Below are 26140 nucleotides of genomic sequence, written 5' to 3'. Positions count from 1 at the left end.
CAGTGCTGTTCAGTGCAACGCTGCCCAGCACTAGACCACCAGCAGATTTCTCGTTTAATAAATTGTCAATAACTTTGCCAATCCAGTCGTTGGATGCAGGTTGTTTTTCTTTTCGCCCGTATTATTTGTTGTGCAGCCGCGAACGCGAGTGTAAGTGAGTGAGTGTGTGCGAAAGTGTGTTTGTGCGGGGCCTTGGATTGCCCCGGATTGCAAAAAGATTGCAAAGAGGCCGAGAAAGAAAACAGGCCCAAAGGAAAATTGTGCAATAGTCGCGAAAATCGAAGGACTCGCAGCAGGACGACGACGGCGACGACGATGTGAAGCTGCAGGCGTTGGTTGTGGTGAAACAAAGTGTGAAATCATGTGCCTGGCGGAGCATCCGCAGAAGCAACCGAACCGGAGCAGCACCTCACCCACATTCAATGCAAAATACAGGCGAAAATGCCTGCTGCTCCTCACGCTCCTCCTCTTCCACGGTTGCTTCAGCGGACTGCACCGCGCTAGCGCCTTTAACTGTACCGCCCACGGCGGTCGCTGCCAGAACGACGGACAGTGCCAGGAGGACGGACAGTGCCTCTGCGCCGACGGCTGGCAGGGTCCGGAATGTCAGTTCTGCGGTGGGAAAGTCCGGTAAGTTTTTAAATAAGTAACTCTCAGAAATCAGATCAGTAGATACAGTGAAACTTCCGGAACTCAATTCCTACTAACAACAATATGGAGACAAGGAGATTTCAACCTCTAGAAATGACCTTAAAAAAATGCGCTGGTGAAATACATACCTACAGTGCAACTTTCATAATATGAACAAATCATAACAAATTAACTAGTTTCATGTTAAAACTATATATCCTTGAACTAAAAACTCTACTAAAAATATGTTTTAACTTTCTAACTTAGTCAATATTATTTTGATACACATAGATAATAATGATGTATACATTACAAATCATCAATATAATATCAATTATTTTTTCCGTTTAGTCAGGGTACCATAGTGATTCACTCCACGTTATTCAATCAGATCTCCTCTACCTTTTTTGGCCCGGCCTATTTGTGTCAGGCAACGGTTCAGTTTCATCTGGTCGGACAGGTTCTTGGCCGGGTTTATCACAACTCTCCACTCTTCACAATCACCCATTTCTCCCGTTCTCTTTCTCCCATTTCTCTCTAAACATTCTTTCACCTGCTTTCCGCTTTCTACGCCTCCTGACGCTTTCATTACGGATTATTCAATTAGTCCGATTTGACTTTGAACTTGTTTTTGGCCGCTGCTTTAAGCCGTATGAGTTTCTTGACAAATGTGTGTATAAAAAGGTGCAAAGCAAGCTTCATTATTTAAAGTCTTTATTCGGATTCAAGAACTTTATAAATCGCTCAGAGAAAGGCAATCTATAAATATTTATATTTAAAAAATTGTTCTCCAGACTGCATTCATGTCAATCTGTGCTCCTATTTTAATAACAACAATATTATGTTTTGCCAAACAATAAGATAACAGTTTTTGCCAGCCACAAAATGATATTTAAAAGTAGAGGTCAAACAGACTTTGTTGTCTTTCCATGCGTGCATAATAATTATATGTGAGAGTTGTCGCCGGGCCAGTTTGGTTGCTCACGTTCACGCTGGCGTCATAAAGCTTATGAAATGGTTTGTTTATGTTTCTTAACAACGGCTATTTGCTCGCGGAGCCCGATAAGCGAGTATTCTATCTTGACATTAATTAAGCCCCCCACCTGCGCTGATGATGGGACCTGGAACTTGCGCACTCGAGCATTGAGGTCACCGTTTCACCTGCCACACCATCGAAACCAGTTTGGTCTACAGACCCCTGATCCCCAATTGCGGTTTAGCGTTGGATCGCAGCTTTTAGCAGGTCATAAATTCCGAAGCTACACACTCGCCCCTTCAATTCGATCAGTGATAAGGCAACGAATGAGTCCGCTTATCAGTTGTGTTGTGTCCGCTTATCGCCTGTGAATTTTCATGGTTCTACTACAGATTCAACTGCCGGCTGCGTTTGTCTACGACTCAGCGATTCAAACTGTTTTGGAGCCAACGTTTTGCCGGCTTTCTATGCAAAAACAAGGCACAGTCAAACTGGTTTTCCCCCACTCCGCACCTCGAATGCATTCCGACCCATTGGCTCCTTTATTCACCTACTCAGGCTCCCGATCCCAAAGCTCCGGCTTCAAACAGTGCGTAAGCTTAGCGCTCGAGTGCACAGAAGTGACTCACCGGCTGCCAATGAGTGTGTAAATATATCTTTGCCCAACATTGATTTTTCGTGGCTATCGCTTGATATGGCCACTGGCACGGCCTGCATCCCGGCTGGACGAGTGTTTACTCAAAGTTTAGAACGGACCGAGACAGCACGCCCACACGACCCAGACTCCTACAGATGTGGTCGCAAAAATAGTAAACATTCTGAATAACTTGCCTTAAAAGACCTTAGATACATTAATAAAAAAAAACCTGTATCTCAAATACAAAATTCATTTTCACAAACTGTCAACCCAAAAAAATCGTTTTCATTTTAAGTGCTTTATAAATCATATGCCAGAATGAATATTATTTTTAATCACCTGTTCTAAATCATATTTTTTGGCACCCAAAACGAAAAAAAAACACATAATAAAGAACAGCACGATGAATATTTTGTCATTCTTGATATGCAGCACACCAAATTGTACTATTTAGATAAGCTTTTTTTCGGCTATCGCCTAGATAAAGAAATAATTATCTGGTAAAGCAATAAATTCGTATAAGTACATTGCAAGTGTTTTCCATTAACCAAAAAGGGCTGAGAACGGGCAATCTATTGCTTTGACCGCAACTGTTTTTTGTGCTATATGCTATATTCAGTACTTATCGGCAGTGTAACGTGAGACGCATTTAGAACGCGGAAGGCTGCCGATTCCACTTTCTCCGAGTACACTGGCTTTGAGAGTTGCTTGTTTTGACAAGTACAAATATACAGCTTGGTCGACTGGGCAAAATGTTGCCTCCAATTAGTAAGCAATAAATAAGGCTTTACTCAAATCTGTGGGAAAATTATACACTTTATTGATTTATTCATCAATTGAATCAATGTGTGTAATTCACATCTAACTTAATAAGCTTTGCGTTATATCATAAATTTTAATATTTATCATTAAGCCTGTGTAAGGGTACAAAGACATAGCCATTTGTTCTGTGAAAGTTTTAACTTTTATCTAGCAGCCAACGACTGCGGAATACTTATATCGCTTGAGTGTAAAATACTTGCAAAACAGAAAATGCACTATAAATAAACTATACTTTGATGAGTGTGACGCTTTTAGTATAAAATAATTAACATTAATTTCGCCAACGGTTCTTCTCTGTTGACCTTTCAATTGAAGAGTTCAACTATTAACCCCGTTACTGCAAATTCAGGCTTAAATTTAATTGTCATGTTTTTAGAGCACTGCGCTTTGTGCTCCGAACAGCTGTAAATTGAAATCAGAGCGGCTAAATCGGGGAAAGCAGTTATTTATAAGCGGATGTGCACACACAAAACACTAAGAAAACGACAAGACAGACAAAGGAGGACTTGGGCAGGCGACTCTCGGATACCCTTATCGAGTTTCAAGCTCTTAACTTGTCACATTCCGTCCAAGACTGTCTTCCCGACATATTCCCACTCGTAATCCCCGCTAGCAGAACAAAAGCTGCCGGACACAAATGCCAGAAGGGTGGACAAGGAACGGCGACTTAATGAGGCTGCCGCGAGCCGCGTCAACAGTTGAGCGGCTTCAGTTCAGTCACACAAAGTCTACGAACCATATTATGGCGATACTCTCACCATATCAATTATAGATTGAAATTGCACTGGCCGGCAAATTCAATTATCTTCTCACAGCATCGCACTATTGGCATTTGCATACGTGCATGTGCAATGAGCGTTGCGCTGCTGCCGCTGCTGCTGCTGCTGCTGCTGCACTATCGCAAAATCGATAGAGGAATTGATTTATTTTGCCACCTAGAAGCTAATGGATTCCACATCCCCTTTCTCCGCATCTTGCAGCATGTACCATCCGATGGGCACGATACACGACGGCTGGGGCAACTATTCGGTGAGTGTCAAGTGCAGCTGGCTAATCGACGCCAGACATCCGCACTGGAACCGCCGACATAACACCAATCCGTCGCGAGCGGCCAACATACGGATCCACCTGCGAGAGTTTGCCACGGAATGCGGCTGGGATCACCTGTACATATACGATGGCGACAGCGTGGACTCGCCCTTGTTGGCGGTTTTCAGGTGCGTTGTTTCCCCTTTCGCAACCTTTTTATTTTTGAGACTAACTTTTGGTTTTCCCTTCCTTATTTTAGTGGCCTCATGTACCGCGGCAACTTCTCTATTCGTCGCGTGCCACAGGTGATTGCGAGATCCGGCACCGCACTGGTGCACTTCTTCAGCGATGACGCCTACAACATGTCCGGCTTCAACCTCACCTACAAGATGAACGGCTGTCCCTCGGATAGCGATGGTGGGTTATCGGATTTTATGGTTTCAAGGGGAGTTTAAATGTTGTAATCCTCTTTCAGAGGTGGAGTGCTCTGGCCATGGCAAGTGCCGCGATGGCGACTGCATCTGTGATCCCATGTTCAGGGGCGAAGCCTGCAACATTGCCGCCTGTCCTAACAACTGCTTGGAGTCCAAGAACCAGGGTCATTGCCGACTCGACCAGGAACGGTAAGTTTATTCCACATTCAGTACTAAACAAGCCATTTCCAGATTTCACATATTTTTTGCTTCTTAATCCTGTTTTACTTCATATCTAAAACTTTGGTGTCACTCATCTAATTTAAATTGCAATTATTTCCTCGAGTAGCTAAACTGAGTGTTAGCTGGAGTAATTTAAACCAGTCTTGATAAACTAGATAATCTATGTGAAACTGGAAAGAGCCATATTATACATTTGCATTTTCTTATTAAACCTTGCAATTTCTCGCAGCTGCTCCTGTTACGAAGGCTTCGCCGGCGACGACTGCAGTCAGATCAGCGCCCACGGCGCCTGGTCCACCGTTCACCCGAAGCACTCGCCGGCGCCAGCTGGCAGCGCCTCCCATGGCGCCACCGTTTGGCGCGACACACTGCACATTGTGGGCGGAGAATCGTACGGACGGGGCGAGTTAATGAGCACCTATGACTTCAACGGCAACGTTTGGGAGACTCTGCATCCGGAGGATGGTGGCGAGGTGCCGTACAAGCGATACGGTGCCTCCACGGTGATGTACGGCGACAAGATCTTTATGTACGGCGGCGTAGTTAAAGGACAAGGCATCTCCAACGAGCTGTGGGCCTTCGACGTCTCGGCTCGAACGTGGGCCAACATCTCGGTGCGACCGGATGCCGAGTGCAATGCCACTGGAGGAGCCACAGCCATGTGCGGACCCCTGCATGTGGTGGGTCACACGGCGACGTTGGTTCCCGGCTACGGGGACAAGAACAACTACCAGTACATGGTGGTCATCTTTGGCCACTCACCGAACTACGGCTACCTCAACACAGTGCAGGAGTTCAACTTTGCGTCGCGCGAATGGAGAATAATTCCCACCACTGGGTACGTGGTGAAGGGAGGCTATGGACACAGTGCCGCGTACGACTTCCTCACGGAGAAGGTGTATGTGTACGGCGGAATTGTTTCCGAGAGTGAATCCAGTCAGGTGCTCAGCTCAAGGTTGTATGCGTATGAACCTGCCACGCGAATCTGGACCCTTCTGTCGGCGGCGCCAAGTGCTCGACTGCTGCACACGGCGAACTTTGTGAACCAGGGACTGATGATGGTCTTCGGCGGCAACACGCACAACGACACCTCGCAGAGCTACGGAGCCAAGTGCTACAGCCAGGACCTGCTCGTGTACGATGTTTACTGCGACTCGTGGCACTATCACCCGATGCCGAACCACCTGCAGGCGGATCTGGCCCGCTTTGGCCACAGTTCGGTTGTGTTTGAGGATTCGCTGTACATCTACGGTGGCTTCAACGGCCAGTTGCTGAGCGATATGCTGCGCTACCAGCCGGGCTACTGCAGCTACTACACCAAGCAGGAGAAGTGCACGGGAGCGCGGCCGGGAGTGAAGTGCATCTGGGATGTGGCGAAGATGCGCTGCATTGCCATCACCCAGGTCCAGCGATCGGCCATCTACGGACGCGAGCAGTACGACTATGTGGCCTGTCCGTCGAAGAGTAGGCTAATGCTCACCTCGGAGCTACTGCACGATGTCCACCGTTGCCAGGAGCTGGCCAGCTGTCAGTCCTGCGTGTCCACCGCCTTCGGCTGCACCTACTGCGGCAATGGAGTGTGCAGCAAGGAGCGCTGTCGCGAAACCACCTCGGTGGCCTCCGTCTTCTACGAGTCGTCCACGCAACAGGCGTTCTCCACGGCGAGTCCGCCGCTGAATGCCAAGCACCTGGACTCGTGTCCCCTCACGGAAGATTACCTCGTTCGCTCCGTTTGCGAACAGCTGCACAATTGTCGCGCCTGTTCCGCCAATCTGGCGTGTCGCTGGGACTCGGAGCAGAATCGCTGTCGGAGCTATTCGAATACCGGTGGAATGGCAGTTAATCGGACGCTGGATGAAGTGGCTTGCACGCCGTCCTGTGCCTCGTTGACCAATTGCCAGAACTGCACGGAGGACGAGTGCATCTGGTGCCAGAACGAACAGCGATGCGTGGACCGCAATGCCTACACGGCCAGCTTTCCGTATGGTCAGTGCCGGGAGTGGACCACCTTTACGGCCAAATGCCGATCTGCTCCGATCCAAACGACGGCCTTGTCCGTGGGCAGCACTACGGCGTTGTCCAGTGCGCAATGTGGTTTCTACAACAGCTGCCAGATGTGCCTGGATGATCCGGCTTGCGGATGGTGCGACAATGGATCAAATACGGGTCTCGGCAGATGCGTTGTTGGAGGAGCTTTAGCTCCATACGATGAAACGGAGTGTGCGCTGAAGCATTGGTTCTTCACGTCCTGCCCACGATGTAATTGCAACGGACATTCGTATTGTAACGACCAACAGCACTGCGAACAGCCGTGCAACAATTTAACAACGGGAGCTCATTGCGAGAAGTGCCGCACGGGATACTGGGGCAATCCGATCAACGGAGGTAAATGCCAGCGCTGCGATTGCAATGGTCAGGGTGTCTACTGTCACCCGGACACCGGAAAGTGCTACTGCACCACGAAGGGGATTGTGGGTGATCATTGCGAGAAGTGCGACTCGCAGAACCATTACCACGGGGATCCACTGAAGGGATCCTGCTACTACGAACTAACCATCGACTATCAGTTCACGTTTAACCTTTCTAAGAAGGAGGATCGCCACTTCACACAGATCAACTTCCGAAACTCGCCGGGAAAGCCGGAGATAGATGCGGATTTCACGATTACCTGTAGCGTGCCGGCCAAAATGGACATCTCTGTGAAGAGAGCCGGTTCGCCGGATATGCTCATCCTGGTGGGCGTCAACTGCTCAACGTTCCGGCACCGTTTCCCCAAGACGGACTACCAGTTCGGGCACTCGCCCGATGACAACAGCTCCCTGACCACGTTCTACGTGTTCGTGCACGACTTCCAGCCCCCAATATGGATACAGATTGCCTTCTCGCAGTATCCGAAGCTCAATCTGCAGCAGTTCTTCATCACATTCTCCTCATGCTTCCTCCTGCTGCTGCTCATGGCCGCCGTCCTGTGGAAGATCAAGCAGAAGTACGACATGTTCCGGCGGCGTCAGCGATTGTTCGTCGAGATGGAACAGATGGCGAGTCGACCGTTTTCCCAGGTGAGCTTTTGAAAAGAAAGATTGAGTGTATAGGTAATAATTTATATATGATTTTCGCACAGGTGCTGGTCGATATCGAAAACCGCGAAAGTATTGATCTGAGTCTGACGCTGGAGGGCATTGGCCATCTGTCCAAGAAACGCAAAAAGGTGAGCGCAAAATATTTTAAAATTGTTTGAGAGTTGTGAACCAGCTTAACAGATTGTAACAGGGGTTATATCAAAAAATATCATTAAAGAATCGAACAACAAGCTTTTAATGGAATACCACTTTGAAATTAGAACTTATGTTGTCTCAATTGTTATTTTGCATATTTAATAAATATTTATTTTCTCAGGAATGCCCGAGTCCCATTGCTTTGGAGCCTTGCAGTGGCAACCGAGCCGCCGTGCTCTCGCTTCTAGTCCGGCTGCCCACGGGTAAGAATTAATGTTTATTTAAAATCTTTTATAATTCTTACTTATGAATCTTTTATTTCATAGGTGGCCTTTCGCAGGCGCCGTCTGGCCAGTCCGCGGGCCTGGCCGTGGCCAGCGCCTTAGTCACGCTCGGCAACCCGCGTCGTCCGTCGATCGAGCAGCATCCCAAGGAGCCAAAGTCGAAGCGCAAGCAGAGCCAGCACCCAGACAGTTGTACATAATAACCGTAACACTATGCTTACCTACATAAAGTAATAATGATAACGATAATGATAATAATTACGATAATATGTAACTAGCGAATAGGTCCGAGTATATAGCATATTTGCCCCGACTTTCTTCTACTAACCACACACATACACACACACAAAAGGCAAGCGCTAGCAAGTTGATAATCCGCAGTTATTATTACTTTAATGCATTAGACTAGTAACGAAACGAGGAGGAAAGAAAGAAACAAACAAACAAACAAATAATAATAATTTTTAGCAAAAGGACATATTTATATACGGTTATATACAATTTGATATAGTTGATAGGTCGAGTAGCGTTGCAATAGTTATAAATGTTTAATTTATTATTTATACCGCGTACGTGAGCTAAGTTCGATGGCAGCTGTATTCAAATTATTAATGTATTTTTTTTACTTAACCACATAGCCTAAGCGTGTTGTTAGAATTTATTTATGCAAATTTTGTGCGCTGCCTCGGCAGCGGCTGCACCAAAAGCCGCAACATTTTAGGAGACAGAAACAAACAGGAAGCGCGTGGAAACAAAAAGACATTCGATTGATCTTAGCAAAAAGTGATGAACAAACCAGATGACAGACAAAGGCGATAGAAACAAGGAGCGAGGTGGCGGAGACATGCAATACTGTGTTCAATAATAGGAATATTTCTGTTTTTAATATCCGTGCAAATATTTACAACGCAAGACATGAGTGGATCAAGACATAAACCGAACAGAACAGAGCAGAACAAAACAATGCAAGTGTAAATAAAATACGTAAATTATGAACGCTATATAGATAGTAGTTATACATATAACAAATAGCTCTTGATATGAGAACGCGCCCAAAACGAATCAAAAAGATTAAAAAATGTACATGCAATCTAGATGAGATCCAACATTTACCAAAATTCCAACTAAATCACAAACTAATCGTAAGGTTTCCTCTTGGCAACAAAAAACAAACTACAGAAACAACTCACACAGTTAATTAACTTGATAATTCAAACTAAGACAACTCACACCAATTAACTAGACGCACTCTCTGTAATACAAATCCAGGAATGGAACAACCTCTAGAATCAAAAGGCACTCGTCTAAAACTTTAACTAACACCTAGAGATCTTTTAAGAAACACACAACCCTTCAAAGTACACAATCTCCAGCCGAGATGTTGACGATCGCTTCGTGTTAGCCGACAGACAATTGTAAATCTATATAATTTTTTTAACAATCTAATAAAGTCCATTTACGAAATTTAATTTCAATTGTAAAATGCGTTTAGAGACATACACTTAAATGATATATATAGATATGAATACTTGCCAACCCAGTTCCAAACCCCCCAAAAAAAAAAAAAACAAAAATGAGAAACAGAAATAAACAAAGAAAGATAACAACAAACCCCTCGAAGACTTGTTTGTCATCCCAGAATTTAAAGACCCCTGACGACAACAGCAGCAGCAAGATATACATAGATAAAGAATCATATATTAGTTTATTAACCAATAAAAAGACACTCCAAATGTAAGCAATGTGGAGTGGTTTTGTTTTCATTACCAGCCCGGCCGTCACAGCACATTCACCATGCATTTCACAGAACTTTCACTTTCGGCCAGCTGGCGGTTTTTTCAGGCGATCCAAAGTTGGGGGCGCGGCTACATGGCCTGATAAACCGGGTAAATGTGAGATGTTTATTCAGGTCGAGGTTCGATTCGATTGGAGTACTATAATTGCATGGCTGCATGTAGAAGCTCTCTTTCACGTACGCGGATGTTGTGATTGGGGTGGCCCTTTCCTGCTCGTCGTTTTCCCCTTTCTTTATTGCTACGTTTTCGAAGATGTTCGGCAGTTTGTGTGGCTTTTGTGTCACGATATCTCCGAGCACCGCATTTAATTTAATGATGACGATTTTATTAATGAAATTAAAGAAGAAAGCCGACAGCAGCGAGCGATGGCAAAAGCGTGCGAAATCCAAAGCGAAGCGGAAGTTGCCGCCAGAGATCTCTGTCAAAACATCCATCAGTCGAATTCATCGCCCTTGGTTCGCCTGCATTGACGTATTCACTATTAAAATCGTTTAGCTATATACATATTTTTGTGCATACCCAAGTTGAGTCAGCCGATGTGCGGGTAAGCCACTTAGGTTTTACCCACCGTCAAGCTAATTCGGGACCGAGAAGGCCAACACGCACTATGCTAAGTGAACTTTTGCGCTCCATAACAAATAATAATCAGCATTAACCGATCGTTATGAATCAACGGCGGAGTGCCCGAAGTTTAAGCCAGAACCGAACCGGCAATGTTTCGAGTCGAATTGGAGCGTGAATAAGTGTCCACACATGGGAGAAACACAAAAACTCAACCCGCTACGCAGCATATTTCAAAATCCCCCATTAACAATAATGATAAAGGCCTCAGAATTTTGTGACAAAAGGGCATACTTTTATGGGCTTGTTGTTGTGGAGTAGCTAATTATATATACAACAAAAGTATTAGCTTTATTATCGTATTTGAATTAAAATTTTTTTGTTTAGCGGTAACAACTTTGTATAGTATAAATTTATTATTTACATTTGACAACCTAATAATTGGATACTATTCCCAACTCTATTTTATTATTTTTTTTTTTTGTTTTATTTATGGAACACAATAAATCTGTTTTTTAAGAATACTGAAAGCATTTTTATTGTTTTTTTTTTTTTTTTAACTGAGTCATAAACTCTTTTATTTTCAACGGAAGCTAAACAAAACATTTTTTTTCTTTACTCAAACGCTTTTATTTATTAATCAAAAGCCAATTGAGTAAACTTTCTTTACTTAGATATTTTGTTTTTATCTCCTGCTATCTTCCATTTCCAAGAGGCCAAGGTATAATTTTAACCTGTTAAAAACTCATAAATTAAGTGTTATTTTGGGGCAATACCTTTGACTAGTTAACAGCTATTTTATTTTTTAATAGAGCGGCCTTGCAACTGCGCATAACCCTCCGATGCGTCAGCGGCCTTTGAAATGAGTTAGAGCTCGGCTTTCGGCTTGTTTTGGTTTTTGGCAGTTCGCTCCGCACCGCGACATGTTCGATCGAACCGGCCGAGGAGACTTGGCCAACTGGGGAGCTACTAGGCCACCGCGGAGTCTTGCAAAAGCTCAAATGCGCAACGCCCGCCGTTGAGGTTGCACGCGAATTTGAATTGCCGCCGCGAACTGTATAAAAAAGACGTAAACTACTAACGAGAGAGTTTACTAAGTGATCGGAGTGAAAACCGAATTTGGCACAGCGTTTCAGCTAAAAAGTCTATCTGTTTGTGCGCCCAGTGAAATTTAAGTGAAAATTTGCCAATTTCATAGCACCGGCCAGCTGTGCACCTGGATTAAAGCACACACCGCTGGAAATTGAAACCGAAAACGAAACCCAAACCCAAACCCAAACCAATCAAATAGTTTCACTTTTTATTGGATTAGCCGCAGCAGCAGCAGAAACTCATCTCAATTAAACAGGTTTGTTGGGAAATAGCCGAGGGTGTGTAGTCCGGGGCTAATTGAAATTGAAACCCGAGCTTTAAGTGCGGCTCGTAAAGGTGTCAAAGGTGGGCAGTCAAATGGTATTTCGAGACGGCAACTCAATTGTTTAATGGGCCTACGCTAATTGAAGGCTCAAGGTGAACTATTGGCATTTACGATCGATATCGCGATCGCTTCTCGATTCTCCGAAAACTGGAATTACCAAGTAAACAGCCGTGTGTAGACGCATTCTGTTCAAATATTTTTGTTATTTTTTGCTCATTTCGAAATTATGTCAGACTACTGGGGCTGGGGCTGGTGTGAGACCCCTTAAGAGTTCGACACGCGCAATTTGAACGGCTCTAAAAACGAGTGAGCCAAAGAAGAAACGACATTAACTGCGCCAGTCCAAGCCGAACCGTTAGGCGTAAGCCAAAAAAACCATTTCGCAAGTGTGGTCTAACTGAAGTTAACTGTAGCTGCAGCTCAAAAAAAGTTGGCAATAAGCCAGTCGACAAGGGAAAGAGCCAAAAATACCTGTGCGACTCGCATTTAAACCTTAAAGTGGAACATTTGGAGTGCTTGGTTCCCAGGGAAGTTGGGTTAAAGGTTCAGCGCTCACTTGATCCAATTATAGATAGTTCCCGATGGGCTCTTCAAGCGGTAACCTTTGCCAAACTCCGACTCGTTTTGCATAATCAGGTGTGACTGCTTTTAAAAGTTGCCTATAAGAGGAAAAAGGCCAAAAATGCAAATTCATGGGTCTAAGATTTCAAGGCTTATGTTTTTGAGCTTTTGGTTTATTAGAGATTCAATTCATAAAAATACTATTTTAAACAAATATTTATAAATACCTTCGAATGAACCAAGCTTAAGTGAAAGACTTGACACTAAAAGAAAAATTTCTACAAATCTTATTAAGCCTACATTTTGAAGTGCAACGGCTTAGAAATTCCAATTTCCCATGGGAGTGGGTCAAAGTTTGAGTACTTGCAATCGCATGATCGGATTATAGGTATTACCAACTGAAGTACCATTAAATCCCTTCAGTTATGCAGTGCCCCTTCCCTTCCCTTCTGAAACCCACTGACATGTGGCCTCATTTCACCAATCATTTAACTTTACACTCTAGTAACTGTCGGCCAGGCCAAGCATGTCAGGCAGGGTCAAGTCTGCCATCGCAGGTCGTCCATCGGCTGTACCCACAACCCATTAGCCACACTTGACTCCTCCTCAATGACAAACAATAAAGCTGCGGGCCAAGTGTTGAGGTTTTTGCAGCTTTTTGCCGCATGCGAGGTGAAATCTTTGGCAGTCGCGCTCAAGTTTGGCCCAAGTTCAAGTCACCAGGCTTTCGTTTTGACTTCGCTGCAGTGAAAATGCGGCGTCGAAGCAAACTGGCCTGGTTTTTCAGAACCATGCAACCCAACAGTCCAAAAAATCCACACTGGCAATTTGTGTATTTTTTTCCAGTTGGGTTTTTTCTTTTTTGCTGGCAGTTCCGTGTTGAAATTTCGTTTGTGGATCGACCAGGTGTTGGCGAGTTTTCATGTTTGGCCATTTGCAAATGCGGCCACCGGCCAGTGAGAAAATGATTCACACAGTTTTCACCCAAAACAAAGTGGGAAACCAAACAAAACTCCTATGAAGGAAGCAATCAAAAGACTTAGGCCACAAACTTTTTTTTTTTTTCTTGTAAGATACTCATTTAAAATTTTGTTGACCACCGCCATATGTGTGTGTGTGTGTGTGAGCATTATATAATTGGCCAGGCATAATGAGGGAAAATCCTCGGTGTCATTAAAGTGGTCAGGGAGTTGGCCGCATCTGAACCATTTTCAATGGACCGGAAAACGCAAACTCACACACACACACCTACACGCACACGCACGCAGCATAAAAGTGAATTTTTAGGAGAAGACAAAAAATAAATAAAAATAAATGATGTATAAAGTTGACTGGTTGTTGCTGGCTGTATTTCTTTGCTGGTTGCCAAAGTGAAAGCGCAGCGACGTCAACTTCAGCGGCGAAGTCTGCGCAGATTAATCACCCGTCCGTAAAGCGAAGACAGTTGGGCTCCAAAAGCAACAAAAAACAGAAAAACAGATCCAGTATTCGGATGGGTTCGTGACCCCCTCGAGATGCTCTCCATTTTCACGGGTTACGCAATCGAATCGCTTTGAATTCTTTGCCGCGCCCCGGAAAGCAGATGCAAATGTATGCCTAACCAAAGATAGTGAAAGTGTCTAGCTGAAATTTGAATCTCACGGCTGGCTCGTGTGACGTCAAACCCCCTAGCTTGGCAACCATGTTACTCACGCACTCATCCGATCTCTCTGTCGATTTTTTCTTTACTTTTTGCAGCAGCCGCAGCAGCTGAAAACAGGAAATTTTTTTGGCAACTTTTGGATGCCCAAAAATGGCACACTATGATCAACGTTGGCTGAAGCTCTTCTCCGGCTGCCTTTTCCTCCTTTTGCTGGCTCTGCAGGTTTCGGATGCCAAGCGATCAAATGGTGAGTCCACAGAAAGAAAATACTTAATTTATAGCATTAAATTATTAATCAAGGAACCAAATCGAAAGCCACATTCATGACCATGAATTGTTTGCCAATTATATTGGCAAATTAAAATTTGTTACCGTCTTATAATTGCTTAAAATAATTACACCTTCATATTGCCATTTAAAAGTATTAAAAGAGAAATGATTTTGAAGAGATACATCCCAATTAAATGTATTTATTATTCTTATTAAAATTAAATTATAGGTAGTCAATTTATTTAAATAAAATAATTCATTTGCAACTTGATTTCCCATCCAAAATATCATATTTATATTTTTATTGCCGTGTAATGCCAAACTGACCTGCAAGTCAATGACTTCTTGAGCGAGAACTTTATGTTTTTCGCCCTGCTCTTTTTTTTTTTTTTGGGCAAAAAGCAGTCATTGAACCCGCAACCGGCGAATGTGGACCATTTGGTGCCTCATTAACCGCCAGGCTGCAGCTGCATAATTAAAGTGACGTGTGGAAATTCGTGTAGAACTTGGTGTGTGTCTGGGTGGTGTGAAAAATGGCACGCCATCATTAAAAAGCGCTTAGCTGAAATAATACGCAGGCCACCGTTAAGAGCCCCGCCAAAGAGCTAGAAAAAGGGAAACAAAGCCGGCTTCTAAGTGCAGCGCACACTGTGTCAGTCGGTCAAAAGAGGTCCCAGACCCAGACCCATACACATACCCATTCTCAATTTTATCTCACAATGGGCCGGCAATTTTCTAGATACTTACCAGCACCCCGCTTTGATTTCGTTTTCGTTACGGTTCCGTTTAATACTCGTTTTTTGCTTTTCGATTTTCTGCCTTCTTATTTTTTTTGCCGAGCGGAAGCCGAACGAAAGACTTAGGCGACAAACTCGATTTGAACGGGGAGGCGAGAATAAAAGTCGGCCTGCAAATGACGTCTAGTGGCCGTTTTTTTTCTGCTTGATTATATTCATCATTGGCCAGCTTTAATTGCCAGCTGCCCGACGGCTTTTGCTTTGTTGTTGCTGTTGTTGTTGTTGTTGTTTCTTCATTCACGACAGAAACCGAAAGCCATTTTCATTTCTTTTTTTGTGTTGCTGTTGTTGACCAAACGGCAAATACAAATTGATGGCCAACTCGAGCTCGAGGCGCTGCCAAAAAAAAACTTTCATTCATTTTCTAGCGAAAACTCCAGAAAAATAAAACCAACGGCCGCAAAGAAAGGCAGTGAAAAGTAAATAAAAATAAATATTTCGGATGAGCCAAGGCGGATGTGCGGCGAAAAAAGAAATCTCCACTGATAAGTTCAGCGATTACTCAGCCCAGTCGAAACTTACTTTAAAAACGTATGCTTTTGTGCCTTAAATGAGGCTTAATCTGGTTTCATATCGAAAAGAAAGAAACTGAAAGGGCAGAAGTATTTTGAAGTTAAATAAAAAGAATAATTATAATGTTTTTATTAAGCTTTAAATATTTCTTTACATATTTTTTTCCTTCTTTGGGTGCTCTTACGTTTAAAGCACCTTTAATGCCGTTGACAGTTGCATAATGTCAGATGCATTAAAAATGTATCGAAAGTGCATAGGAAGTGACCAGCAGTAACGACTGCAGTTGACGCAACTAAAGCTCAGCTGTCGCAACCCCGAAGTCATTGTTGCGTGCTGGACAAGATAAAAAAAAAACAGAGAGGAATGGGGGGTGGCATGAGGTAATTGGGGGCGGGATGATCACTCACTTTAATTGCATAACCAAGTCGAGACAATGGACTGGCTCTTCCCAAAGCAGAATGCTCATGGCATCCCCGGCCGAATCCGCGGCCATTTGAAGCGAATTGCTTATACGCCTAGTGGACTCATCGCTATGCGCATACAAAACGCTTAATTCAAATCTGACCATGGAACGGCCGAGCAACAGCTGCAAATGGCTGGCACTGTAACAACAATTTCAGCAATGCCGCCGCCGGGCACTCCATTTTGTGTTTTTAATTTCAATTTTGCAGTTTTCATAGACAGCGGGTTTTGTTTGTTCAGCGCACGCGTCACGTCCCAAAAAAATAAAAGTGAAATTTACGTCGCTGATATTCGGTAGTTGAATAACACCAAAGTATGTCAAACTCTTCTTCCTCTCTCTAAAAAATATATATAACAAAAATAAATAACTATATTACAAAAAAAAAGAGAAAAATCTGACCCAAAAAAGTTACTTTCAACTTTTTGTGAAACCTATCGGAACGGGATTGCTTTTAAATCCTCGCGGCTTAATAGTAATCTATGTTATTTTTAATATGTTTATCCCTGTTTGTATTTCATTTTAAATAAATAAATCATATGTTTTTAGCCAACCTTACGGCCTGCCAACACTTAAGACGCTCTGAGACGAGAAGAGCGAAAGCTTTGCAATCCGGCTTTGAAGGACCATCAATAAGAGCACCACGTTGTCTGAAGAACGGTGACTTTGACACCATCCAATGTCAGAATGAAAAAGCTGGCCGAGATTGCTGGTGTGTGGATGAATACGGCGTGGAACTTCCTGGCAGTCGAAATGAGACGAGAGCGGGAGTGATTTGCTCCGAACCAAAGCATTGCGCCGCTTCCGCTTGTAGGATGTTTTGTCCCTCGGGATTTGCCCGTGATCCCGAAACTGGATGCTCAGTTTGCCGATGCCGAGATCCTTGTGATGGACTGGAGTGTCCTCGAGGACAATCCTGCCAGCTGCAGGAGGTGCAATGCAAATCAGAGCCATGTCCTCCAGTGCCCACCTGCAAAAAGGCGAGATCCTTGGCCAATCTGTGTCCCGCTGGCTTGCCACTTGCCATCGATGATACAGTGAGACCATTCCTTTGTGGTCAGGATCCCGGAAAACCACAGTGTCCACCTCTGTATCAATGTCTGGTAGAGTCTGGCAACGATTATGGAGTGTGCTGTCCTAGTGCACTGACCTTCCAGAAACCCGGAATTTGTCCGGCTCCAGATAAAACTCAATATACAGAACGAACGGGTTACATGTGCGGATCCCCTTGCTCTCACGACTTGGAGTGCCGGAATATGGAGAAGTGTTGCTTCACCAAGGGTTGCCAATTCAACTGCCAGCAGCCGGGAAATGTCACGGGTTGTCATCAGGCCAAGGCCTTGGCGGACATCCTGTCGATCAATGAGCGCGAAGGACGTGGCTATGTGCCCGAGTGCAATGGTCCAGGTGGCCAGTTCTCCCCGAAGCAGTGCTCACGCAATGGACTCGTCTGCTGGTGTGTGGATCCCCGAACGGGTCACAAGATCAAGGAGACCATGGGTGCTGCAAATAGTGTGAATTGCGAGGGTTGGGAGAACATGATCAGCAGATCGTATGCCAGAAGTTTCCAGATGGAGCAGTGCGATACCAACATTTGTGCTGCCGTTTGCGAGTATGGATTTAAGGTGAGTTATTTATCATGAAGCCTAAGTTGGTATTAATTTATTAATTCTAAATTTAGAACGATCACAATGGCTGTCCCACCTGCGAGTGCTCGGAACCCTGTGATGGTTTCAAGTGCTCCATCGGTTCCCATTGCGAGGTGGCCACCGATCCTCTGTGTGAATCGGGTTCTTCCCTTTGTGCCTCTTGGCCAGTTTGTAAACCCGATTTGGTCTACTCCAATCCCTGTGATGTGGGAACCCCACTTTCGGATACTGTCACTGGTGAGGTGATGTACTGCTTTGAGGAGCGACAAGGACGTAGTTTCCAGCCATTGGCCTTCTTTGAACCGGAACCAGAATCCCAATCCAAACAGGGTCGTTCCATGAGCAATCGCATCGTGTGTCCCGAACAATACAAGTGCACCAAACTCCATAGGGAAACGGAAAATGTTTGTTGTCCAGTGCCGGAAAAGGTCAATCCAACCGAAGATTCAACGGGAACGCATCAGCAAACTAGTAAGTTATAGTAAGATATTATTAAATACCTCCATTTAAACTATTTCTTGTTACAGTGTGCGAATATCTGAGGGACTTTTCCGAACGAATGGAGGGCACTGAGGAGGGCATGCAGTTGGCGGTTCCTTCACCTCGTTGCACCTCCGAAGGAGATTACGAAGGACGTCAGTGCCAGCTGAAGAAGATACGAGTAACCCGAGCGGAACAGCGAAAGATCCTGGAGGAGAACACCATCCGGCGGATGAGGATGCTCCTGGCCAGTGCTGCTCCCAGTGTCCCCAAACGATCTCGTCGCGATTCGGAACGCCTAAAGCTCTATCGAGTGGATGACAGTGCTCTTAAGGTCCAGGTGGCTGCTCCTGTGATGGGTCGCAGTGCCAAGGTGATCGACATGGGTGCGGATCGCCAGCAGGGATTGGGTCAGCTCTTCGAAACGGAGTTCAAGAAGGTAGCTTCGGCCACCAAAAGACCACCGGAGAACGAGGATGAACTGGTGGAAATGGAAGTGGAGCAGTGCTGGTGTGTGGATAGTTTTGGCACCGAGATTCCCCGATCGAGAGGATATAATGTGAGCGAGGAGACTTGCAGGAGTTTAAGGGAGGATTTGGACTGCCTGGATCTCACCTGCAGAATGGGTTGTGAATATGGATTCGCTTTGGATCAGGATACCCGTTGTCCTGCTTGCCAGTGCAGAGATCCTTGCGAAGGAGTCACCTGTGGCTCTGGGAAGGAATGCCGCGTGGTGGATGTGAGCTGCGAAGGGGAATACTGTCCACCAGTTCCCGCCTGCTTGCCAAGGAAACCAGGACAGTGTCCCTATCTAGTGCCACCTGGTCCAGATAACCTGGATGCGAATACCTGTGCATATGAATGCCGAACGGATGCCCATTGTGATGGAGCCAAGCGTTGTTGCTCCAACGGATGTGGCACCCAGTGTGTGGATCCCCAGCTGAAAACTGCCTGTCAACATCTGCAATCGATTCAACTGCATCAGAGTTCTGAGTTGGGAATCCCTGCTCGGCAAATGGCAGTGGCTCAATGTGATGCAAAGAGTGGAAAGTGGGAGCAAATCCAGTGCTCACCTGATGGTAACTGCTGGTGTGTCGATGATCAGGGGAAGATCCTGCCCGGCACAAAGGTCAAGTCCCCCGAAACACCAAAATGCCAGGAGAACTCCAGTTTCGCCTGTCCAAAGACGAACTGCAGCCTCCAGTGCGAAAGTGGCTACCAAATGGACTCGAATGGCTGTCCCACCTGCGAGTGCAGAAACTACTGCAATGAAGTGAGCTGCTCCCCTCACGAGGAGTGCCAACTGATCTCCGTGGAGTGTGTGGACAGTCCCTGTCCCAAGATGCCCATCTGTGTTCCTCGACGGGCCTCCGTTTGTCCCGAGGGCAATCCCCTGCAGCAGGGAGATCTCGATATGAGTTGTGGACCCCACAACGAGCACGAGGTGTGTCCCACCACCCACTCCTGTCAGCTGAATCCGGTTAGCAATCGAGGTGTGTGCTGCTCCAAGACCCGCGATGTCTGCTTTGAGTCCATGGATAATGGTTGCCTGGCCACTGGGAAATCGGAGCGGAATAGCACTCGCTATAGGTTCAGTCCCAAGGCCAATAAGTGCTTACCAGTGGTCATCGATTCCGAGGCACCCGCCTGCCAAACGAAGAACCTCTTCCACAACGAACTGGCCTGCAACTCCGTTTGTCCAGGTGAGAATAAATATAGTGTCTAAATTCGTAAAAAAGGTAGAAACTATAAACATCATATTCAACTATTTTTACTAGTAAATAGAAATTGTTTCTGAATTTATTATTAATCTTTATATTTGAGAATGTCCTGGTTATTTACAAGTTAAATTTGATTTTATTTTTGAACCATATTTAACTTTTTGTTGTACTTTTTCAGTTCTTACCCAATGCGAACGCCTCAAGCTGAAAAACAGTTTGGCTGCCCAGCGAACCGGACACTCCTCCGTGTGGTTCCAGCCAAGATGTGACCCCGTCACGGGTCACTGGAGTCCAGTGCAGTGTTTGGGCAAACAGCCGCAACCCACGGACCTCCACCACACGGAGATTGTGAGTCGTGCTTTCGCATCGGAAACCTCATCCGCTGGCGAGGATTCCCCTGGAGTTTGCTGGTGTGCGGACAAGAAGGGTGCTCCGCTGAAGGGAACTCTCACCCGGGAAACTGAACCCATCTGCAACAGTCGACAGGCTCGCAATCGCAAGAACTTCGATGCAGGAGATCCGCTAATGGAGCAACTGATTGCCCAGCTCACCCAACTGAATGATGTGGCTAGCGAGGATTTGGACTTTGATGAGCTGGAGGCCAGGATTCTACCAGCCACCGCTAGTGCAGCGGAGTCCAGTGTGACTGAAAGGGTTCTCGAGTTGGCCAACTCCCTGTTGGATTCCCAACTGTCCGTGGAGCAGGCTACCCTGAAACCCATGGAGCTGAAGACCACTCGTTGTCGAGCTCTGGCGGAAACGGCTCCATTTCCGGTTAGTTGCGACGAAGCGGGAGCCTTTCGTCCTCTGCAATGCAATGGAAGGAGTTGCTGGTGCGTAGATGCTGCTGGAAATCAACTGCAGGCCACTCACATTTTCGGAGCCGGAGATCGTCGGTGCAATCATGTGCCCATCGAAGCGGTGGCCATTGAACTCCACTTGACCAACAGCAGTGGCAAAAGTATACGAAATGCCTATGACACGATTCGAAGGGAATTGCAACAGCTTCTGGGCGGCGAGTCCGTGGAGAATCTGCGGGTGCAGGAGAACTTCGATGGATCCGCAATCGTTCGATTTGAGCTGCACAACGAGGCCAAGGTGGATCTGGCCTTTGCCATCGAATCCGCCATTTCTGCAGGGGATTTCCGCTTGGCAGGCGGTCACTTCCTGCCGGACTTGACCCGCTCGCACTTTGTGCACCGAAGTGCACAGATCCCAGTCGCCCAGGCGGCCACTTCGCAGGACGAGTCCATCCAACTGGTGCTCTTCATCATGGCCACCAGTTCCGCCTTCCTGGTCAGCATATTTGTGGTCTATGTCATGCTGAAAAGGAACCGGAATCTCAAGTCCGTAAATCCGTATGTGAAAAGCGGAAATGGAAACGGAGATAAAGCGGTGGACTATTCTGCTCCCATTTTCGTGCTGGCCGCCAGCGATATGGATGCCCAGTTGGACAGCATGAAGGGGTTCAAGGCGTAGGCACACGCCTTTTGTTGAGTTATCTAAATCAATTTGTAAATAAACGAGAGCAAATTTAAGATCTACTTTTAGGGGGGAGGAGTTCCACGGCGGAGGTCAGAGGTCATGATTCTGCCCCACTTAAGCCAAAAGGGGAGTGCGACCAAAGGGGCCCCCAAAATCGAATACTTATCGCATATGTTCTAGCACCCTAAGACGATTAATTTATGAATAAAGCTTTAAAATCGAATAATTTTTGATTTTATAGGGGTAAAAATGGATGAGAATAAGAAATCAATTCATGAAATATTCTACCTGATTCTTTCCTTTTACCTATTAACTTCTTTACTCAATTCATCGCAGATAGATACTATCATATAATTACTATCCTTTTAAGGAAAACCACTTTAAATCCACAAATCAGTTTCAAACCTTTTCCATTAAAAAACACAGATTGTCAGCAAACAGTTTTTTGATTTTAATATTTAATAATACACGACATAATTGTCCGCCTGTATGGTATTCATAATGACCGATCTATCGCTATCTTGGCGATTAGCTTCATGAGCGCACCTCCTTTCGTGGTACATAAACGTATAACATTAATCAATTTTGGCTTCATTTCATGCAACTCGAACTCAGTTTTGTGTTTTTTGTTTTGTGTATATACTCGTATATTGTGTAGAACGATCGCCGATTCGGTCGATCGCCAGACATTGGTATAACTATATATTGTTCATATGTATCTTGTATATGTGTACGTATGGATGTGTATATCGTATGCTAAGTGCTAACACGACCGCCGGTCCTCAAACGGAAATCCGAGCAGTCTTCTTTGTGTCATGTTAATATCTAAAAAAAATTGTAAGTGGCTTAAAGTATGCTCAAAGTCATCGATAGTTAGATAGATAGATAGAAAAATGCAATACTCATGGTTACAATTGGAAACATTTGTAGATTTTTGATTTGGAAAATGCATTGCTTACATGTAGAGTGGTTCGTTAGACTTAAAACTTAGTATTTAGCTGAATGCGTTTGGAGAATGTAAGATCGTTGATCGTAGAGAAGACTTGGTTCCGTCTATTGAGCAAATTGGATTAGTATACCTTCGGCTTAAGCTACTTTTTGCACATGCAATTCAAACGTTAATATCGTAAAACTCGAGTGCAGATTGTTCAATATCATGGCCAACTCTGTGGTGAGTGTTTAGTGAGTCATGACTGAATGAGTGAGTGCACCCAATAACAGTTTCTCCCTCTCTGCTCATGTGTGTGTGTACGGGGCCCTAAACGCCCCTAATATTTGGTTACGTGGTTAGTCGCTATTCATAAATTAATGCTCTTCGTGGGTGTGAGTGTGTATATATAAATCTTGTAAAAGAACAAAGTGTGTCGCTGCCGATTGCCGATAAAAAGAAACGACTGAATAAATGGCCGCAAGATGTACGTATAACAAAATGATGCGGGAGCCCGCGGCCAGGGATGGATTAATAGGATTGTTTTGGTTGGACTCTGTATCTCTCGCGGACTCTTTCTACTTTCCAGCTCCGCCAGCCGAGCCGTTATTGTTGCTCCGGCTGTTGTTGTTGTTGTTGGCACTGCGGAACGGAATCGAGGCGCGCTGGTCCTCCATGCGACCGCTCTGCACTTTCATGATCAGCGAGAAGAAGTCCTCGTCGGGCACGGTGGCTCCGCGGCCAGTCTGTCCACGTGCTGCTCCTCCGACAGCTGCCTCTGGCGCCGATCGTGGCGGTGCCTCCGCCTCGGCATCCATTGTGACGTTCGGACGTGGAAGTTCGGACCGCTGCTCCTCGAGTCGCGATCCCTGGCAGCGCATCAGCATGTCCAGGAAGTCGTCGTCAGGCTGCTGAGTGGTGGTGGCACTCCTGGCTAGCGGACCGTGTCCGTGTCCCATGGCAGCCACATTGCCCGACGAGGGTGACTTCAAGCCAGGCAGGTTGGTGGGATCCACGAACAGCGAGTTCTGCTGCACCAGCGGCTTACGGGTGGCTCCAGTGGCCAGCGGCGGAGCTCCGGCGGGATTCACCTTGATCGAACAGCGCTGGTCGTCCATGCGCTTCGACTGCGAACGCGACAGCATCTCGAAGAAGTCATCGTCTTTGGCTTTCCCGGTGGCCTGTGCCCGGTGCTTCTCCTCCTGCATTCGCTTCCCGTCGGGCGTGATCTTGATCAGGTCCAGCTGCTCCATGCTCTGTCGACGAACGCGCACCTGAAAGGCAAGCGTTCAGGGTAATTAATGTAGTTATGAATCTATTTCGGATTTCCCTTTCGCCGTGTGTGTTCAGTTCGAAAGTTCACTGTTTTGTTTTGGTTTTCTTTGGGTGTAAATATTTACTCTACGATTGGTGGGAGAACAGGTGTCCATAAACAAAAGTAAAAGTTTCTTTATGAACTATAAACATTTGAAAGATTTGTATGGTAAAGATTAAAAAGACTGCATGAAAAACTATGAGCTCTTCTGTAGTATTAAATAATATTAATAAAAAGATAAATCTTAGTACATGAAAATATAAATCGTACTCACCATTCTTCCCTGCGAGTTCTCCGATCCGTCGGACTGATTTCCGCTGGCCGAGTGATCGGATGCACTGGATCTGGCCTCCTCCTCGGTGGGCGATGGTTCCGATTCGGGCATTCCCAGCAGTTTCCTCAGATCGGAGATGTTCACCCTGGCTGTGCTCTCACCCACCGGATCGTGCAGCTCCTTGGCCAACTGTAAATGCTGCTCCGCGTACTTTAAAGCTCTCTCATGACCACCGATGGCGGAATGGGCATTTCCCAGCGACCAGCAAGCTCTTGCCTCGCCAATCCGATCGCCCAGCTCCTGGGCAATGGCCAAGTGGCGATTATGGTACTCGATGGCAGTGTTGAACTCGTGCAGCAGCGTATACGTGTTGCCCAGACTGTAGCAACTTTGGGCCTCCACTTCGCGTTCGCCCAGCTCGACGGCCAAGGTCAAAGTGCGTTTGTAGTGATCGGCGGCTTCCTCGAATTGTCCCAAAAAGATGTGCGAGTTTCCCAGATTACTGTTGGCCCTCCGCTCCGCAGCCCGATCGCCAAACTCTCTGGCGATGCGCAGTCGCTCCTTGTGGTGCTCGATGGCCTCCTGGAAGTCGCCCAGAAGGTAGTAAGTGTTTCCAAGATTACCACAAGCTCTGCCTTGAGCACCGCGATCTCCCAAATCCCGCATAAGCTTCAGGTTCTCCTGGTAGAACTCCACGGCACGGGAGAGAGCCTCCTTCACGTCGTCGCCGAACTTTCCTGGGTTTCTCTGACCCAAATGCTTTCCCTTGGCGTGGTAAACGTTTCCCAGGTTGTAGAGGGCTCTTCCTTCGGATAATCGATCGCCCAGTTGCCTGGCCAAAGTCAAGTGCCTCTCACAACAAATAGCGGCCTCGTCAAAGCGACCCATCACCTTCAGGGTGTTGCCCAGATTTCCGGAAGACTTGGCTTCACCCAGACGGTCGTTCATGCTCTTGGCCAAAGTGAGATCGTGTTTGTGGTACTGCATCGCCTTGTTGTAGTCGCCCAAGTAAAAGTAGGCGTTGCCCAATTGGGAGTATATAGCTGATAGGGTGCGGAGATCCTCGGTTCCTGCTTGAATGGCCGCCTGGAAGAAGGCTACGCCCGCCCGGCAATCGCCTGCCTTGCAGAGGCGTTCGCCTTCCAACGCCAATTCCAAGCACATACTGGACCCGCCATCCGATCCGGAGCCCTGCTGCGAATTGCCATCGTGCGAGTTGGATGCTCCAGTGCCCAATCCCAAACTGGACACATTCTCCGCGGACGCGGACAGCGAGGACATTCTGTTGCGACGGAGTCTCGCCTTTTTGTCGCGATGCTCCTTTGTTGGAGGCAGGTGATGCTGCTCGGAAAACTGGGAGTTGTCCACTTTGCGACGATGTTTTTGGAGCTTTCCTTGGGGTTTTAGGGTTCTTTATGTCTGGCTGTACACGTATGGTGGTTTGTGCGAGCTGCGGCAGGTGAAACTTCAGCAATTAAGTGTTCTTTTGTACCGTTTTCGTTTTTTTTTTACTAATTAGTCTGCGTTTCTGATTCACGGCTAGGCTAGTGTGACCAGAGTGGGACAGCGCGATTTGCACGGAGGGTACTGTTATTGAGGGACACCACTGTATGTCTAGCAACAACAATTTGTATTATTTAAATAATAAAGGTTTAAGTTAGGTTAAAGCTTGTTAATCATTTGACTGCTCTATAAAGATTGGAAGAGTTCTATGTCTATTTTTTGAAATATTGATTAACGAAAATAATTTTCATCAAATACTTTTCAGATTCCCTATTAGCCTTGACTTAAGTTACAAGATCGTACATCAAGATAAAAAAAACCTGCAAGGAAATTAACTTTACTTAATATTACCTCCAGAAGACTCTGCGAATATAATCTGCAAGAAATCTAACTTTACTTAATAGTAGCGTCAAAAGACCCTCTAAATAAATAAAAATAAAACTTTGAATTTATCCCGTGCGCTTAACACCCAACTGCGCGCTTACCAACACTTCCGCAGCCTGAACGTGCAGAGGCCGC

At 45.9% G+C, this 26140-nt stretch overlaps 3 protein-coding genes across 3 annotated transcripts; 2 read left to right on the top strand and 1 right to left on the bottom strand.

The window, feature by feature from the left end:
- Window positions 1-18: 18 nt before the first annotated feature.
- On the top strand, window positions 19-9724 carry LOC108088484 (attractin-like protein 1). Its single transcript, XM_017186293.2, has 8 exons — window positions 19-630; window positions 4046-4282; window positions 4354-4511; window positions 4570-4717; window positions 4980-7809; window positions 7872-7958; window positions 8147-8228; window positions 8292-9724. The coding sequence occupies exons 1-8, from the start codon at window positions 362-364 to the stop codon at window positions 8447-8449; spliced, it is 3969 nt and encodes a 1322-aa protein (XP_017041782.1). The 5' UTR covers window positions 19-361; the 3' UTR covers window positions 8450-9724.
- A 1878-nt stretch (window positions 9725-11602) lies between these two features.
- On the top strand, window positions 11603-21823 carry LOC108088528. Its single transcript, XM_017186371.2, has 6 exons — window positions 11603-11954; window positions 14322-14473; window positions 16816-17891; window positions 17948-18386; window positions 18443-20098; window positions 20295-21823. The coding sequence occupies exons 2-6, from the start codon at window positions 14377-14379 to the stop codon at window positions 21593-21595; spliced, it is 4569 nt and encodes a 1522-aa protein (XP_017041860.1). The 5' UTR covers window positions 11603-11954; window positions 14322-14376; the 3' UTR covers window positions 21596-21823.
- Window positions 21824-22028: 205 nt separating this feature from the next.
- Window positions 22029-26042, bottom strand: LOC108088425 (G-protein-signaling modulator 2). The gene is made up of 2 exons (XM_017186188.2): window positions 24119-26042; window positions 22029-23803 (listed from the first exon to the last, which is right to left on the bottom strand). Exons 1-2 carry the CDS (start codon window positions 25397-25399, stop codon window positions 23108-23110), a joined length of 1977 nt encoding a protein of 658 aa, XP_017041677.1. The 5' UTR covers window positions 25400-26042; the 3' UTR covers window positions 22029-23107.
- Between the last annotated feature and the right edge of the window lie 98 nt (window positions 26043-26140).

Source organism: Drosophila ficusphila, unplaced genomic scaffold, assembly GCF_018152265.1.
Source record: "Drosophila ficusphila isolate 14025-0441.05 unplaced genomic scaffold, ASM1815226v1 contig_791, whole genome shotgun sequence".
In the NCBI taxonomy this organism is placed as follows: Eukaryota; Metazoa; Arthropoda; class Insecta; order Diptera; family Drosophilidae; genus Drosophila; species Drosophila ficusphila.
Note: the sequence above shows the minus strand (reverse complement) of the source record. Positions and strands in the feature narration are given on the sequence as shown.

Bases quoted from the DNA above. Each gene is read 5' to 3' on its own strand.
- LOC108088484 (XM_017186293.2), top strand. From the start codon at position 362: ATGTGCCTGGCGGAGCATCCGCAGAAGCAACCGAACCGGAGCAGCACC. The intron at 631-4,045 runs GTAAGTTTTTAA...CGCATCTTGCAG, and splicing joins TTCTGCGGTGGGAAAGTCCG to CATGTACCATCCGATGGGCA. The intron at 7,959-8,146 runs GTGAGCGCAAAA...TTATTTTCTCAG, and splicing joins TGTCCAAGAAACGCAAAAAG to GAATGCCCGAGTCCCATTGC.
- LOC108088425 (XM_017186188.2), bottom strand. From the start codon at position 25,399: ATGTCCTCGCTGTCCGCGTCCGCGGAGAATGTGTCCAGTTTGGGATTG. The intron at 23,804-24,118 runs GTGAGTACGATT...CTTGCCTTTCAG, and splicing joins AGAACTCGCAGGGAAGAATG to GTGCGCGTTCGTCGACAGAG.
- LOC108088528 (XM_017186371.2), top strand. From the start codon at position 14,377: ATGGCACACTATGATCAACGTTGGCTGAAGCTCTTCTCCGGCTGCCTT. The intron at 17,892-17,947 runs GTGAGTTATTTA...TTCTAAATTTAG, and splicing joins TTTGCGAGTATGGATTTAAG to AACGATCACAATGGCTGTCC. The intron at 18,387-18,442 runs GTAAGTTATAGT...TTCTTGTTACAG, and splicing joins GGGAACGCATCAGCAAACTA to TGTGCGAATATCTGAGGGAC.